Below are 15,662 nucleotides of genomic sequence, written 5' to 3' on the forward strand. Positions count from 1 at the left end.
CCTCTTATTTACTGAACGAATTGTGAGTTTGTTTGAGGTTTGATTAAAAAAGGAGTGTCGCAGGGGGACATCCAAATCTTAAGTCATTCGATATTTGGACTGACCGTCCCTTTCGCCCCTACCCCTTTTAGTCAGCTATTGACAGACACCTCTGTCGGTTTAACCTAAGCACCACACCTCTATGTGTTTGTGGAAAGGAAGAAGATCCAAACTGAATGTTCCCACAATGTCGTCATAACACGTATCACATCAATGTCTGTACAAGTATTCTTCAGGCGGTTGGTCATCACTTCCCAAGCAGCCAACTTTGTTAGTATCCAAAGGTACAGCAACGTAAAAGATACTGTAAGAATTCGTTAACAATGCCAACATCCTGATGTAGCTCCCTGTGCTACTAATTAGTGCTTTTGATAATTATGCTGCCAGGAGAAGATCTATGCACAGTTAACTTACTACATTCCTAAGTGTTACTCAACTGAATGTTGAACGCTCAGCCGTTAAATGTGTGTCAATATGTTCCTGGTATGTGTATGTGTTTATCTACAATATCCAAATCCGCTAATTGTATACTGTTCTCATTTTCTGTCTAGATGGTATTTATGGACTTGCACAAATATTCAGTTATCTATCCGCAGCTTTAGGAACAGTTCTTGCAGATTATTCAAAAGAGCATTTTACTGTTAATTTAGATACACATATAAGTATTGAATTGGGAGTGTCCCAGATGTGTACCAATGGCGTTTTATCACTTTTACGTGTTAAAATCAGGATTTTTATAGCATACTACTTCTGTGTAGCCTGTGATACATTTTCCTCTTGTTTACTCGTTGCACTATACTGTGAATGTAAAATTTGTGTAGAAGTACATGCTACAGTTGTGCGAAAACTGAACAAATTTTGTAACTTGTTGGATGTAAGCTTCCCTTATTTGTAAAAGCGCAGGACACAGTCTTAATGTGTTTCCGGGGATCCATCATAATTTCGCCGAAAATGCCTCGGAGTATAGCTCAAATGTAGTGGCAACGTTCCACAGTCTTAGGAAAACAGTCCTGTTGGTGTAATTTGCAGTGGCCGTCGAACCTGTCCCTATGTGTAGCCATTTATCTTGAAAACCGCCTGCAGACGTTCTAATTGCTGGATACATTCTCTGGGTCGGTGTGTGAACGTGCCATGTGTACTAGGGTTTTTAGCACACTGCTTCTTTACGCTGGATGCTGCCCATTCTGAGTACGTAGGTACAAGTCTGCTGTATATGTTGTAGTCCTACGGTCCGTCCGCTTTTCCTTTCACCAAGACGTCTGGGAAATGCTAGCTTATGGTCCACCTCGATCACCTTCGTCAAACTTATATTTGGGTGAGTACAGCTGACATGTGTAAGGGATCTGTTGATGTCACCTTGAGATACATCCGTCATATCCATCGCATATGTCTTTTCTACTTTCCACTTTTCTTGATTCTTTTTTTTTCTTTTTTCTCACTGCTTGTTTGAGATGGGCCCACACTCCTTAGCCCTTTCGTGAACCAGCTAATGTGGTCCCTCAGACCAACAACAAATAACAAAAAATGAAATTAATAAGGTGAACTAAAGAAACTGCTTGCCGTTTTCCTATCCAAGGATGACACGTTCCTATGGTTTCTGTTTGATTCGTTTAATGGAAATCAGTCTCGGCCTCCGTTTAAGATTAATTTCTGCCAGTCACTTCAATATAAGAACAAGAAAATACCAGTTAGAGAAAAAGTAATATCTATCTAATGAGTTGCTAGCGTCTTCCTGCCATCATTTATGTCTAATTACGTGTTCCTCTTAACATGAGCAATTCAGATTTTATTAAAGTGATAGTATTTTTTTCGCCTATGAATGACGCCTGGTCGGTCACTTGAGCTTTCCTAGGTCATTTTCTGTGTTTCGGCCCTGCCTGTTCTTCACAGAAAATGGGATACGCCTTCCAAAAGATAAATGTGGGCAGCTCCACAGCACCCAATTTCGGCGTGTCCATTCTGGTCACGGGGGAGCCCAGCAGAGTCATTTGCGTTAAAATATAGTGTTCGAGCAGCTTCTCAATGACGAGTTATGCCCACGCAAGAACGCCCAGATTCCTTGGCAATTGACTCGGTTGTTACATGTTTCCGCACTAAAGGGCGCACTTTTTTGTGTTTAGTCGGTCTGTCCAGATATTTCTAAATTCTCAGGAGAGGGGAGAACAGTGCAAGTCTTTCCTCTTGCCTGACGACCCAGTTGCTTTGACTTCGTGCTTTACTCCTATGAATGTTTGACACTAGTAGACTTCTCTTGGCCAGGAATGCCTTTTCACCTGTACTAGTCGGCTTTTTGTGTCCTCCTTGCTCCGTCCGCCATCGCTTATTCTGCTGCCTAAGTACCAGAATTCCTGAACTTCGTCTACTTGGTGATCCCTAATCCAGGTATTCAGTTTCTCGCTGATTTCATTTCTGCTAATTCTCACTACTTTTTTCTCTTCTCGATTTATTCTCAGTCCGTCTTCTGTTCTCATTAGTATGTTCATTCCATCGTCCGCCTGCTTGGCTTGGTGGTAACGTTCTTGCCTCCCATGCAACTGGCCCGAGTTCGATTCCCGGTCGGATTGGAGTGTTGTGTTGTCCTCATCATCTCTTCATCCTCATCACCGGAAGGTAAGTTGCCCAATGTAGCGTCGACTGCAACTCCCCATATGAGACCTCCCGTCCAACAATGCCATACCCTCATTTCATTTCATTCCACCACCAGATGTTGTTCAATTCCATTGAGGATGGCAACGTCATCCGCGATTCTTATGATTAATACCCTTTCACGCTGAATGTTAATCCCACTCCTGACCCCTTCTTTTATTGTCGACATTGCTTCTTCGATGTGTATACTGAGCAGTAGGGGTGAACGACTGCCATACACACGTTGTAGTGCGAGCACTTTATTCTTGATCTTCCAGTCTTATTGCTCCCTCTTCGTTCCTGTATATATTGTGTATTATCCGTCTTTCGCTATAGCTTACCCCTATTTTTCTCAGAATTGCGAACATTTTGACGTTTGACACATCGAACGCTTTTACTAGGCCGACAAATACTATGAAAGCGTTTTGAGTTTTTCCAGTCTTGCTTCCATTATCAACCGGAAGTTCAGAACTGCCCCTCTATTAACTTTACCTTTCCTAGTGCCAAAATATCGTCATCTAACAGGTTCTTAATTTTGTTCTCTGCTCTTCTGTATCTTATTCTTTCAGCAGCATGAATGTAAGAGCTATTAAGCTGATCGTTTGATTATTTTCGCACTTGTAGACACTTGAGTTGATGGTGTTTCTTCGGAAGCGTGGTGGTATATCACCAGTCTCATACCAGCTACACATCAATCTGAATAGTCGTTTTGTTGTTCCCCCCCAGTGATTTTATAAATTCTGACGGAATGTTATCTATCCCTTCAAGCTTTATTGATCTTAACTCGCTCAAAGCGCTTTTAAATTCTGGCTCTAATATTCGCGCCGCTCAAGGAATCGTTAGTTCCATTCCACAACACTTGAACGGCTCAGACTGTTATCGCCGTACACTGCCTTCATCCGTCGATACGTTTCATGGCCGCCAACTACCTCCGCCGCCAAAACTCGAATCACTCTTCATTGTTCCTCCTTGCTCGCCACCACACCCGCAGTTACATGGCGCCACCTTACGTGTAAGGCAAAGGCAGACGCACTGACCAGGTTTCATTTCAATGAACTTCATACATTCCTGTCGACTCCTGTTTCTTCTTCTGCCACGTCGTCAGACAAGCCTTCCCCACTCATAGAATCCGTCGGAGTACTCCTTCCACCTGTCCGCTCTCTCCTCTGCAATTAACAGTGGAGTTCCCATTACACTCTTCGTGCTATGGCTTTTGCTTTTAATTTAATTGAAGGTCGCTTTAGACTTTCTGTATACTGGGTCAGACCTGCCGCCGATCATTTCTTTTGCGATTTCTTCGCATTGTTCATGTAGCCATTTCGCTCTAGCTTCCCTGCGCTTTCTATTTATTTCATTCCTATCTGGCGTTGTACAAACTGGTAAGTGTGTCTCGCTACAGTGTTTGACATTCCTTGAGACGGGATAAGATGTAGCTGACCAAGTCTCTCGTGGTTTCTGGGAACGTCGCTATAGCATTCGATTTTGCTGAACGCCATATGCAAGATTGCTTGTTTAGTTATTTCATTTCTTTCGCGATTTGCGTGTGGATCTTTATTATTATGAAACATGTACTGTCATACCTTGCTTATTAGACAGCCATGCACGTGTATTAATCCCTGTGCCTGTCTAAGTAGCACTACCCTTTGTACCATGGGTAACGCAATTATTTTTTCCTCGTCGATTAAAGAGCATCGGTCGTGATTCCTGGAGGTAACAACTCCCTTTTCCTATTATCTACAGTATCTTGCGGGACAAATCAGGTATTTACAAATTGAAGCTGACGTAATTTAATACCTCATGTGCATTTTTTTTTAAATTTTTAATGTATAGTTTTATTCCCTAAGTTCAAATGTGTAGATTTTTGTAAAATAACTGACTGAATTCCAGTTGCTATCGTTCCTGTAGCTAGTTAACCTGTGTCACTCTCTCATTACTGATTTAGTAGGATCGTCGGCGGTAGTTATATACCGCAATATTAGCAATTCCGTTGTAAAAAACGTTTCCACCGCGTAGTTCCAACGCGTAGTTACCTTTTAATCTATTCCATGTTGCCCAATTATAAGGTCTCTTTATGTGCCGGGTGAAGAAGATAGCTCCCAGAACGCAGATTCCAGGACATCATATTCAGAGTGGAGCGATGGGTGCCGCTCTGGAATCAGTGGAATCTGTCATGGAATCGACTAGAGAGAACATCGTCGTCTTGTAGCTAGTTAGATATTGGTACAGCCGACAATCAGTAATATTTCCGTGAAAGGGGGGAAGTGCACAGTTATTGTTGTTATGCACTCCTGAAATGTCCAGACCAGCCAGCCACATTTAGGACTCAGATTTCAAGAGCAAGGAACTGCTTAAGTGATCCTACTAGATTACGCATTGTCGGCTGCAGGAATCATAGTGTCTGATCACGATAAAGGGCGGTGACTCACAGGAAAAGTGAAAGACACCTTGTGCAACTATGAATGGAAAACAGCACCAACTTATCGGAGTAAGCACCCTAAGATTTCTTCTGAAAGTAGAAAACGACCATACGTGCCCAAACGTATATTGCAGTGTTCAGCTCACATGGGTCCTAGGAAAGCGCTTGGAGTAGATTCTAATTCTGTTACTTACTTTGGATCTCGAACTCACATAGCTCCTTAGACTCATTAGCCATCAATAACCGGAGCCTGCTGCGGGCAGCGATACAACAGGATTTCCCAAGTCTACTTTCCAAACTTGAGAAGGCCTAAGACAGCACTTGAAAGAATAATGTTCTGCGACAGTCCCTAAAGTTCGTCTTCCAGTAATGTCTCCGTAAAATATTTCGGACTTTCTCGACTCGGAGATATTTTAGGCATCCTGTCTGGGAAGCCTATTAGTTCAGTTTCAAAAGAACGGTATCTCTCAAGCAACCAACTATTGCCTCCATCAATAGCGGAACACCCACAGTAATGAATCTCGTACGATGCTTCTTACATATGAATGATTTCGCAACATTCATCTCCGCCTCCAACAGCACAGAACGACCGACTTAAAAGAGTGTGAGGGGGCGGGGTGCCTGCGCTACTCGTGCATACACGCACCACAAAGGAATTACCCGAATGGTATGGAAATCGGTAGTGCGATTTTCATGTACAAATAAAGAAATGATTACAAATGGTTCAAATGGCTCTGAGCTCTATGCGACTTAACTTCTGAGGCCATCAGTGACCTAGAACTTAGAACTAATTAAACCTAACCAACCTAAGGACATCACACACATCCATGCCCGAGGCAGGATTGGAACCTGCGACCGGAGCAGTCGCTCGGTTCCAGACTGTAGCGCCCAGAACCGCAGAACCGCTTGTCCACTCCGGCCGGTTGTACAGCACATCTGCTTCTTTCCGTCTCATTCGGATAATTCCTTCGTGGCGCGTCGGAGAGTTGTTTTTTTTTTTTTTGTATTAGAGTGTATATCAGGTTCTAACTTAGAAAAATCAATCTATCTGTCACCACTCAGGACTGCGCTAACACATTTCAAGTTCTCAGAGAATACAGTGTGCATAAACTTCCACCGCTCACGAAGCGCATTTGAAACACCGGCATTGAAAGAAAAACACCGTTCAGTGCATGATAAAGTCCATGTGATTCTTTGGCCTCGTTTTGACTGCCCGTGAATTCAAAATGAATGAAACTAAGGAACTAATCATCTTCAACTTCCTGGGGAACAGGGTTTTCGCATTAACGTGGCTGAATTATGCATACCAGTTCCGTGGGTTAACAAAGCCACCAAATCTTAAGGTTATTGTGCCTTTTTTACCATGAGGGGACCAGGCTGGTCACACAAACCTGAAGAGGCTCAGGGGCATTTTAAAGTCACTCGAATAGCAAACGGAAAGCCAAATCACGTTTTACAACACCATTATACAATATAAAGTGTGAACACTAATACCAAAGACCCACTGGCATAATGAGTCAGAGCATACAAACAGTCTTGCAATCTTCGCTGTTCTATAGTTTTCTGCTACTGTTTGTTAGTACTATTTCGAAGTTAATGACGAGACACTTACGATTCCCGGAGCATTAAAGCAAATGAAATGTTTCTAAGTCATAAAATTTATCATATGCTCCAGTACCTTGATTTACAGCGACTCACCTCGTGCTTGTAACCAGAAGAGAAACCAGTCTAGCCAATTCGGGTTTACAACAACAAGGAATAGATGTGATTTGCTCCTGGTCATCAGTGTGGGAACTCTAAGCAACAAGACTGCGAATGCAGCAGCCAAGGATGCGTACACATGCCATATTGTCCCAAAAAAAATGGTTCAAGTGGCTCTAAGCATTATGGGACTTAACATCTATGGTCATCAGTCCCCTAGAACTTAAAACTACTTAAACCTAACCTACGGACAGCACACAACACCCAGTCATCACGAGGCAGAGAAAATCCCTGGCCCCGCCGGGAATCGAACCCGGGAACCCGCGCGCGGTAAGCGAGAACGCTACCGCACGACCACGAACTGCGGACAGTTTGTGATATATCACAATCAAAGAACCACACTTCGAAATAATCCCCCCATTTTGCTAATGAGAAAGCAATTGCCAAAGTATGGCATAGGTAATTTTTGTCTACCTTACGTGATGACACACAAAGTATGTAATGAATTGTTGTTTGGCTATTGAATTTTATATAATTTGACGAGCACGATCACTTAACGTGAACCTCAAAAGTTATTCGAGCAACAAACCTTATGTGTTCCAAGGCTCTCTAGAATCTTCTACAATTGCTTGTGTTTAGTAATTTTTAGAATTTTATCCTTTTTACACGTCCTGTTGGGTATCACATTTCCTTCCACAGAAATGACTGTTCTTTGGAATTTATGTATCTTATATAGAATATGTATACGACAACTGTTTACAACGTACCACTGTGGTGCAAGTTAAATCAAGTCGAATAAATTAATGTACTACATTTCTTGCCTATGAAGCTTGGAAACAGAATCAAACTGATCTACAAAAGACACCTAAGCTAGAGGGCATGTGCGCCGCACAAGGTTTTGGCTGAAATGGTTCTTCAATGTTAAAAACCCATTTTTCTTGCACTTACAAAATGTAAAAATAAAGGTTGTGTAAATTATAATATTGTGAAATTCAACAGACGTAAATTACTATGAGACTTCTGCGGTGTTAAGTTTAAGTTTCGATCGAAAATATGTAATTTCAGACGATTATGTTTGTGGTTTCCTTTCTAATTTGTGCATCTGTCCTTGCCTAGGAATGTCTGTGTAGCAATCTCCAATGAAATATGTGGTCATGACACATGATTCTCGTTTTATACAATGTTTTTTGAGTGTCTTTAAACAGAGGAGTTGCGTTTTTACTACTGATAATAACACTCTTATCAGGTTTGAAACACAGAGACATGATGTCACTAGCACAAACAATGTGCTGGTAAGTAGTACAATGAAATTAACAAAACACTCCTGTCTATACTTGAGACATTAGGTATACGCGTGTCTGAAGGTGCTGATATACTGAAATCATTCAAAAACTGAGGTGACAGTGAGAGTCTGAATCTGAAACTTCCCTGGGAACAAAAAGAACGAGCCACAGGAATGCAAGACCTCCAGTAAATGGATCACATACTCTAGCCATCATGTTATTTTTATTCTCGATAGACTTTTGGCAGAAAAATAACACTATTAATTAGGTTGACATCGTAATGATACTGAAGTTGGCATTCTTAGTGCGTTTCATCATCCGCCATAGTGCAAATCATATTGCAGTAATCCGGCAGCAAATCAAACGAGAGTAAAATTACTTAATCTTTAGTGTCAGTCTACATTTGATATTGAAGTCATTTTTGATTTTATTGCTAATTATTGTACTAAAGGCGATACATGTAGCATATGGAACATTTTATTTCAGCAGAACATTTGCACAACAGAGACGCGAGAGTACAGTGCTTATTGGTGGAGTTCCTTCTCCCTGTCCTCGTACTTCTTGCTGTAGGTGCCGTCGGGGTCGTACTTGGCCTTCAGCTGCGCCCAGATGTCGGGCTTGTGGTTGATGAGGTGCTTCAGCACCTTCTTGGTGCCCTCCTTCTGCTTCTCGTTGCACTTGGCGCACTCGTTGCTCAGCGCGTCGGGGATGACACCTGCAGGCAGAAAACCCCACTTGTAAACCTGAGAGCTTATTCAGATGTAAGCAGAGTCTGACAGTTTTACCAGTGAACAAAAGTTTTCCTGCTTCCAAATATTTGGATTAGTACCCTCTTATTAATTAGTAACTAGTTAAAAAATATTCTTCCAACATTTTTCTTTCTAGAAACTGCTGCTTTTTGTTAATTCATAAATAAATAAAATATTACTTTGTGAGATTTTTTAGTTACCAGGTACAAAATAGACTTACGTCAGTCAGCATCTAACTACAAACTTCAAATTTGTAACACAGGGTGACACAGATTAAAGGGAATTTTTGAAACGAGCAGTGACAGCCATGGGCAGGTGGCAGCACTGCAGGTTCGTGACAGCGAGTAAACAGTCCGCCATTTCAGTAATCAAGGCTCAGTGAAACGGAGAACTTCATGCGTTAGCCATAAAAATGTTTCATAAAACAAGAATAGTTAAATAGCCGCGCAGAGGGAGTTTCGACGTTTTATATAATTTAGGACGTCGTGATGCCGTTTCGTCGAAAGACGTGATAAAATGTTGGATTAATAGCTTGGAAGAGATGGAGCTGCCCTCAAGAAGAAACCAACAGGACGTTGTATGCGAGTCTGTCTTACAAAGCCCACGACGTTCAATTCGCAGGCAAGCAGCAGTGGTGGAATGTCCGAGAGAGTGTTCACAGAATTCTTAATCTTATTTAAAATTTCATCTGTACAAAATACAGATGGTGCAACAATTGAAGGACAACGATTACCGGTTACGATTAATTCTGTCAACAAGTGATAACAAAACTAAACAATGACGATGAATTTCTGAACAAGTTGTGGATGTCAGATGAGGCACTTTTCAATCTCACAGGTTATGTGAATAAACAGATCTACCGTTTACTGGGAAAACACAAAGCCTAATGACGTTCTCGAGCGCCCTTTACACGCAAGTAAACTGACAGTATGGTGTGGTGTTCCATCACATGATATTATCGAACCCTATTTTTTCGCAAATGAACAGGGAAATACAATAACTGCCAATTCCAAACGTTACGCGGAGATGTTACGAACTTTCGTTACACTTGATTTTGAACAACTTTCTAGACTTTCAACAAGCCTGGTTTCAACAGGACGGAGCGACATCACAAACTGCACGGCAGTAAATCGCATTTGTGCGAGATTTATTTGCCAACCGTGTGATCTTACGATTCAGTAACATACCCTGGCCCCCTAGATCGCCAGATTTATCCGTTTGGCGTTTTTTCTTGTGGGGCTACGTCAAGAGCAAAGTCTACGCGACTCCATCACGAACCCTGAATGAGTTAAAATAGGGAATTCGGGATGCAATTCACAGTAGCCCAGCTGAGATGATGCAGCGGTCAATGAGAAATCTCAACAGCAAATTTTACTAATGTATTCGTACAGGAGGATGCCATCTAAAGGAAGTGATTTTGTAAAAATATAAATGCCATCAATGTTTCGTAAATGGCAAAGTTGTAAGGTTTCAATTACTATGCAATTTCTTTCCTTCATCACTTCTAGTTTTATTGTACTGTGGAAACGTTCCCGTTTTTCTGTGTCATCCTGAAGTTTACGTTTTTTTTTTTTTTTTTTACACGTTTAAGTTTAAATTTAAGTAATAATGTTTGATATACCGGATAAGACAGGGAGATAATAGGTAGATTAGAGGAGAGTAGATCAAAATGTGTCAAAACGAAGTATTATAGATAAAACATCACATAGCCAATATTAACTCCGGTGAAATATATTAAGACAATTACAGCTATTCCTCCCGTTGGTTTCCAACATTACATATCGGCATACATGTAAGCTATTGGTTTAATAAAGACGTTTTTATGTAGCAGCAGAGACCTATCTGGCATAATGGCACCAAATGTAATGTTTACACACTTTAAATACGCCAATATCCGCTTATAGAAAAATAAGTTTGAGACGCGTTTATTTAATGCCAAAGCTGTTACAGCTTTGTACAGAATAAACCCCTACCTAACATCTGATTGCATTAAGTATTACCTCGAATCCCACTGCGCTATTGTTTAAATCTTTTCTCAAGATGGCATACTGACCGAAAGCGCTAACAGAATTAATATGAGATAAACATGGTTGATACCGTATTTGCAGTAAAGAGTTGGAAATCGTTGTAGTTCTGCAGGCATTATACGTATCTAAAATTATTGACCTATAAAAGTATTGTTTGATTATCAGTCGCAGGCACTGATTAAAAAGTTTTTACTGTCGTTGATTTATACGTAAAACGTGTATCTGTTCGTTTATTTAAATGCAACATTCGTGAGGTTGTGATTATACTCGTATTAGTAGTATTTTTAAAACTACAATTATGTTTTGGTTTATGATGTAATTCCATATTCTAATTTGGCACTCATCTTGCAGTATTCGCCACTACCAAAATTATACGTCGTTCCAAGTTCCCTGCAGCTTACATTTCGCTCACTTTACTGTACTATACTGCAACTGATTGGTTACAGAATTCTCACGCTGATTAATTGTCCTACTGCCGGGCGCGGTGGTCTCGCGGTTCTAGGCGCTCAGTTCGGAACCGCCTACGGTCGCAGGTTCGAATCCTGCCTCGGGCATGGATGTGTGTGATGTCCTTAGGTTAGTTTGGTTTAAGTAGTTCTAAGTTCGAGGGGATTAATGACCACAGCAGTTGAGTCCCATAGTGCTCAGAGCCATTTGAACCATTTTTTGAATTGTCCTACTGAAATCGTTAGTGGTAAGTTTATGTTTTCTAAGCTGGTCATAAAATGGATGATGCCGAACGTTGCCGGGTGCACCAGGCGACTTACTCTTCAGCTCCTTCCCGTCGGCAGTACAGTTGGTGTCGTCATTCTCCAGCAAGCACTGGGCGTACTTGTTGAGCAGGCGGTCGTTGGCAATGATCTCGTCCAGGTTGACGTTGTCGTACTTGGTGGTGTACTTCTCTTCCGCGGCGGCGACCACAATGACGGCTAACGCCGAGACGAGTACCAGGGCAGCCTTCATATCTGCTGGGAGTTGGGTCTGCGGTGCCGGGTTCACTGCTGATGCGGACACTCTCCTTCACCGAGCTTATATACAGCAGGCACTGTCCCCCACCACGCGGCTCCTCAAGACCTTTGCGTCCTGGGAGGCATTCGTGCGTCACCAGCCATCCGTGTTTTTCCATTCCAGTTTACGGCCAATTGTTTTACTCCAACGTTAGCTTTACCTAGATAAATCAACATGCCGTTTCGTTGTGCTATTGTGAGTATTACTACGTATCCAGACACCTTGCATTGAACTTTTACTGTTTTCTTTTTGGTACATTGCATAGTAGGTGATCAGAACAGAAGCTGAAACGTTTAAACATTGCTGGAAATCACATTCCTCCCCTGTAACTGTTTCACGTCATTAGCAAATGGGCTGTATGCCTTGTTACAACCTCCCACCGCACTGCTCTGTGTTACACAAGTCTCACATTCTCTATTCAGCTGCAGCAGATACTTCTTGATACTTCTTAAGCAAAATTCCAACAATATGCCTCGTAAGTGTCCCACAATTACTCCAGACGTCAATACTTCTATTAGTTTAATTGTATTCCAATCGGCAATAATGTATTTACATCTGGTATTGAATCAATGAAGTCAAAGGAAGGCATGATACACTATGTGATCAAAAGTATCCTGACACATGCTTGAAAGCGACTTACAAGTTCGTGGTGCCCTCCATCGGTAATGCTGGAATTGAATATGGTGTTGGCCCACCCTTAGCCTTGATGACAGCTTCCACTCTCGCAGCCATACGTTCAATCAGGAACGTTTCTTTGGGAACGGCAGCCATTCTTCAAGGACTGCTGCACTGAGGAACGGTATTGACGTCGGTCGGTGAGGCCTGGCACGAAGTCGGCGTTCCATAACATCCCAAAGGTGTGCTATAGGATTCAGGTGCGGCTGTGCAGGCCAGTCCATTACAGGGATGTTATTGTCGCGTAACCACTCCGCCAAGGCCGCACATATGACAGGTGCTCGATCGTGTTGGAAGATGCAGTCGACATCCCCGAATTGCTCTTCAACAGTGGGAAGCAAGAAGGTGCTTAAGAAACATAAGCGTAGGCCTGTGCTGCGATAGTGCCACGCAAAAGAAAAGCTAGGTGTGCAAGCCTCCTCCATGACAAGCAAGACAACATCATAACACCACCGCCTCCGAATTTTACTGTTGGCACTGCACTCGCTGGCAGATAACGTTAACCAGGCATCCGACATACCCACAACGTGCCATCGGATAGCCACGTTCTGTACCGTGACTCCGCACAACGTTTTTCCACTGTTCAATCGTCCAGTGGTTACGTTCCTTGCACCAAGAAAAACGTCGTATGGCATGTGATGTGTGGCTTATGAGCAGCCGCTCGACCAAGAATTCACATTTCCTCACCTCCCGAGTAACTGTCACAGTACTTGCAGTGGATCCTGATGCAGTTTGGAATTCCTGCGTGATGGTCTGGATAGATGTCTGCCTATAACACTTTATGACCCTCATCAACCGTCGACGGTCTCTATCAGTCAACAGACGAGGTCGGTCTGTACGCTTTTGTGCTAACGTGCCCCTTCACGTTTCCACTTCGGAAACAGTGGACCTAGGGATCTTCAGAAGTGTGGAAATCTCTCGTACAGACGTATGACACAAGTTCGAAGTCCGTGAGTTCTGCAGATCGCTCCATTCTGCTCTCTCACGATGGCTAATGACTACTGAGGTCGCTGACCTGGAGTACCTGCCACTACCTGACAGCACAAGGCATCTAATAGGGAAAAAAACGGTTTTTTTTGGGTGTCCGGATACTTTTGATCACATAGAGTAGATAGCTATTTTGTTAATACTTTTTGTGTGTGTTTATTATTTTTGGTTGTGTGGCTTATGAACATGGTTGCGTGCTTTCATTCTTTGGTACTACTTTGTATCACATACGCAGTAACTTCAGAAAGTAAGTTACTTGTGTCTTTTCAAGCTACGAACATTGTGTAATAAGAGCAGCGTATTGTCTAAAGAGGATGTACGGGGTCGCGAGAAACAGTCTGCAAAGCTTGAAAGGCTGTTGCAGCGTAGTTGCGCTGACACAGACTTTCTAAGAAAACAATTCGATATGTTGCGCCCATTCAGAGTTAATTGGAATTGAAATTAGGTCCGCGGCCCGCTAGAAACAATTAGTGCCAGTTGTTCTCATAGCATGGATGATGGCGCCCGAGGCTGCCCAGCCTTGGGCTCGAGTTCCATACCACCTTCCCATGTCCAGTTTTTGTTTCGCTCTCTACTTTGGCTTTAGGAAATCAACGAAGAAAACGTTTAGCGACGCCGCCCTTGGGCCGCTTGATTTTGGGTATCGAATGACCTGATTGGCTAACTACAATGCTAATTGACTCGGAAACGGCGCGCCGATTGAATTTTTTTCCTGCTCAGCAGAAACTATCCTGCAACACCCTTACAAGCTTTTCAGGCTGTTTCTGACCACCCTGTGTATGCCACTTTTCATATAGATACAGTTCTGCTGCGCTACGATAGACAGGTACACTACAGTGCGCTAGTGAATCGACGCGGCAACTGGGTACGTACTACGAAGTTAAAGCACACACAACTTGTGGGCAAAACGTCTAAATTGCACACAGATACGCCGTGAATTCTTGGCTATATATGTGACAAATGCAATATCGCGTCCAACCGCAGAGAAATGAAGCCAACAATTTGACCAAGGCCGCACGGGCGGGGGTGGCGATGACGAGGAAGACCAGATCTTGCATCATGTATTTTTTTTTTTCGGCAAAATTAAAGGACATCTGGAAGGAAAGGGATTTTACTATTATGACGACATTCACACTCTTTTCTCCTTGACGACGGAGAGAATTTCATCGCCTAGGAATTGGTCGGTAGAACTTTTCGACAGCTTTTTACAAAGACTTGGTAATTATGTTAAAAATAGTAAAAATGGAAATTTGTGGTAAGGTCTTATGGGAACAAACTGCTGAGGTCATCGGACCCTAAGGTTACGCACTACTTAATCTAACTTAAACAAACTTACGCTAAGGACAGCACACAAACCCATGCCCGAGGGAGGACTCGAACGGAGGGAGCCGCGCGGACCGTGACAAGACGCCCGAGACCGCGTGGTCACCCCGCGAGACTGGAAAATAGTGTCATGCCTTTGTGTCATTTTGAAGTATAGTGCAGCTCTCAATAGAAGTTACTTGATCTGCCATTAGAATGCGTGAATTGCTATTTGAAATTTCTTCGTACCTATTTTCACGTCATTTACTCCTTTTCAGAGAAATAAGAACGACATTGGAGAAGGAAATATTTTGGTATTCGCATCCAACTATTCCGAATACTCAGCAAACGTAGTGTCCATGCAATGTATCCTTTGCCTGGCAGTAGAGAGCAAATTAAAATGTCAAAGATAATTGAATCTGCTCAACTGAATACATTGTATAAGTAAAGACTTGCGCCCTAAGAGATACATCACAAAAGTGATGACACGACGTTTTGAATTAAAAACCACACATTGTTACTCTATTAATTGTTAATTTGTTTTCTTGATAATTAAAAGTGCCACCGCTTGTGTAATTGTTGAGGTATTGAATTTAAACTCTCACATTGTATTCTGTTAATTACTGATTTGTTTTCCTGGCGGTTACTCGTAAAATGGTTACCGCTTGCCTAAGTGATGAGTGTATTCAGGTTGTGGATGTTGCGGCACGTACCATTGTTCGATAAGCGAAATGACCGTGAAAAGTATTAACTGGTTTCCATCTTAATTAGTGCTAGTAACAGCGAGTGCATGTTGAAGGCACATACATTCTATTTTGAATGAAGTGGTTAAATAGAAATACGCGATGCT

At 42.3% G+C, this 15,662-nt stretch overlaps 1 protein-coding gene across 1 annotated transcript; it reads right to left on the reverse strand.

Annotated features, from left to right (window-relative positions):
- Positions 1-8,473: 8,473 nt before the first annotated feature.
- Positions 8,474-11,855, reverse strand: LOC126273134 (ejaculatory bulb-specific protein 3-like). The gene is made up of 2 exons (XM_049976591.1): positions 11,608-11,855; positions 8,474-8,779 (listed from the first exon to the last, which is right to left on the reverse strand). The coding sequence occupies exons 1-2, from the start codon at positions 11,801-11,803 to the stop codon at positions 8,589-8,591; spliced, it is 387 nt and encodes a 128-aa protein (XP_049832548.1). The 5' UTR covers positions 11,804-11,855; the 3' UTR covers positions 8,474-8,588.
- Positions 11,856-15,662: the final 3,807 nt, after the last annotated feature.

Source organism: Schistocerca gregaria, chromosome 5 (genome assembly GCF_023897955.1).
Source record: "Schistocerca gregaria isolate iqSchGreg1 chromosome 5, iqSchGreg1.2, whole genome shotgun sequence".
In the NCBI taxonomy this organism is placed as follows: Eukaryota; Metazoa; Arthropoda; class Insecta; order Orthoptera; family Acrididae; genus Schistocerca; species Schistocerca gregaria.

Bases quoted from the DNA above. Each gene is read 5' to 3' on its own strand.
- LOC126273134 (XM_049976591.1), bottom strand. From the start codon at position 11,803: ATGAAGGCTGCCCTGGTACTCGTCTCGGCGTTAGCCGTCATTGTGGTC. The intron at 8,780-11,607 runs GTAAGTCGCCTG...TTCTGCCTGCAG, and splicing joins CGACGGGAAGGAGCTGAAGA to GTGTCATCCCCGACGCGCTG.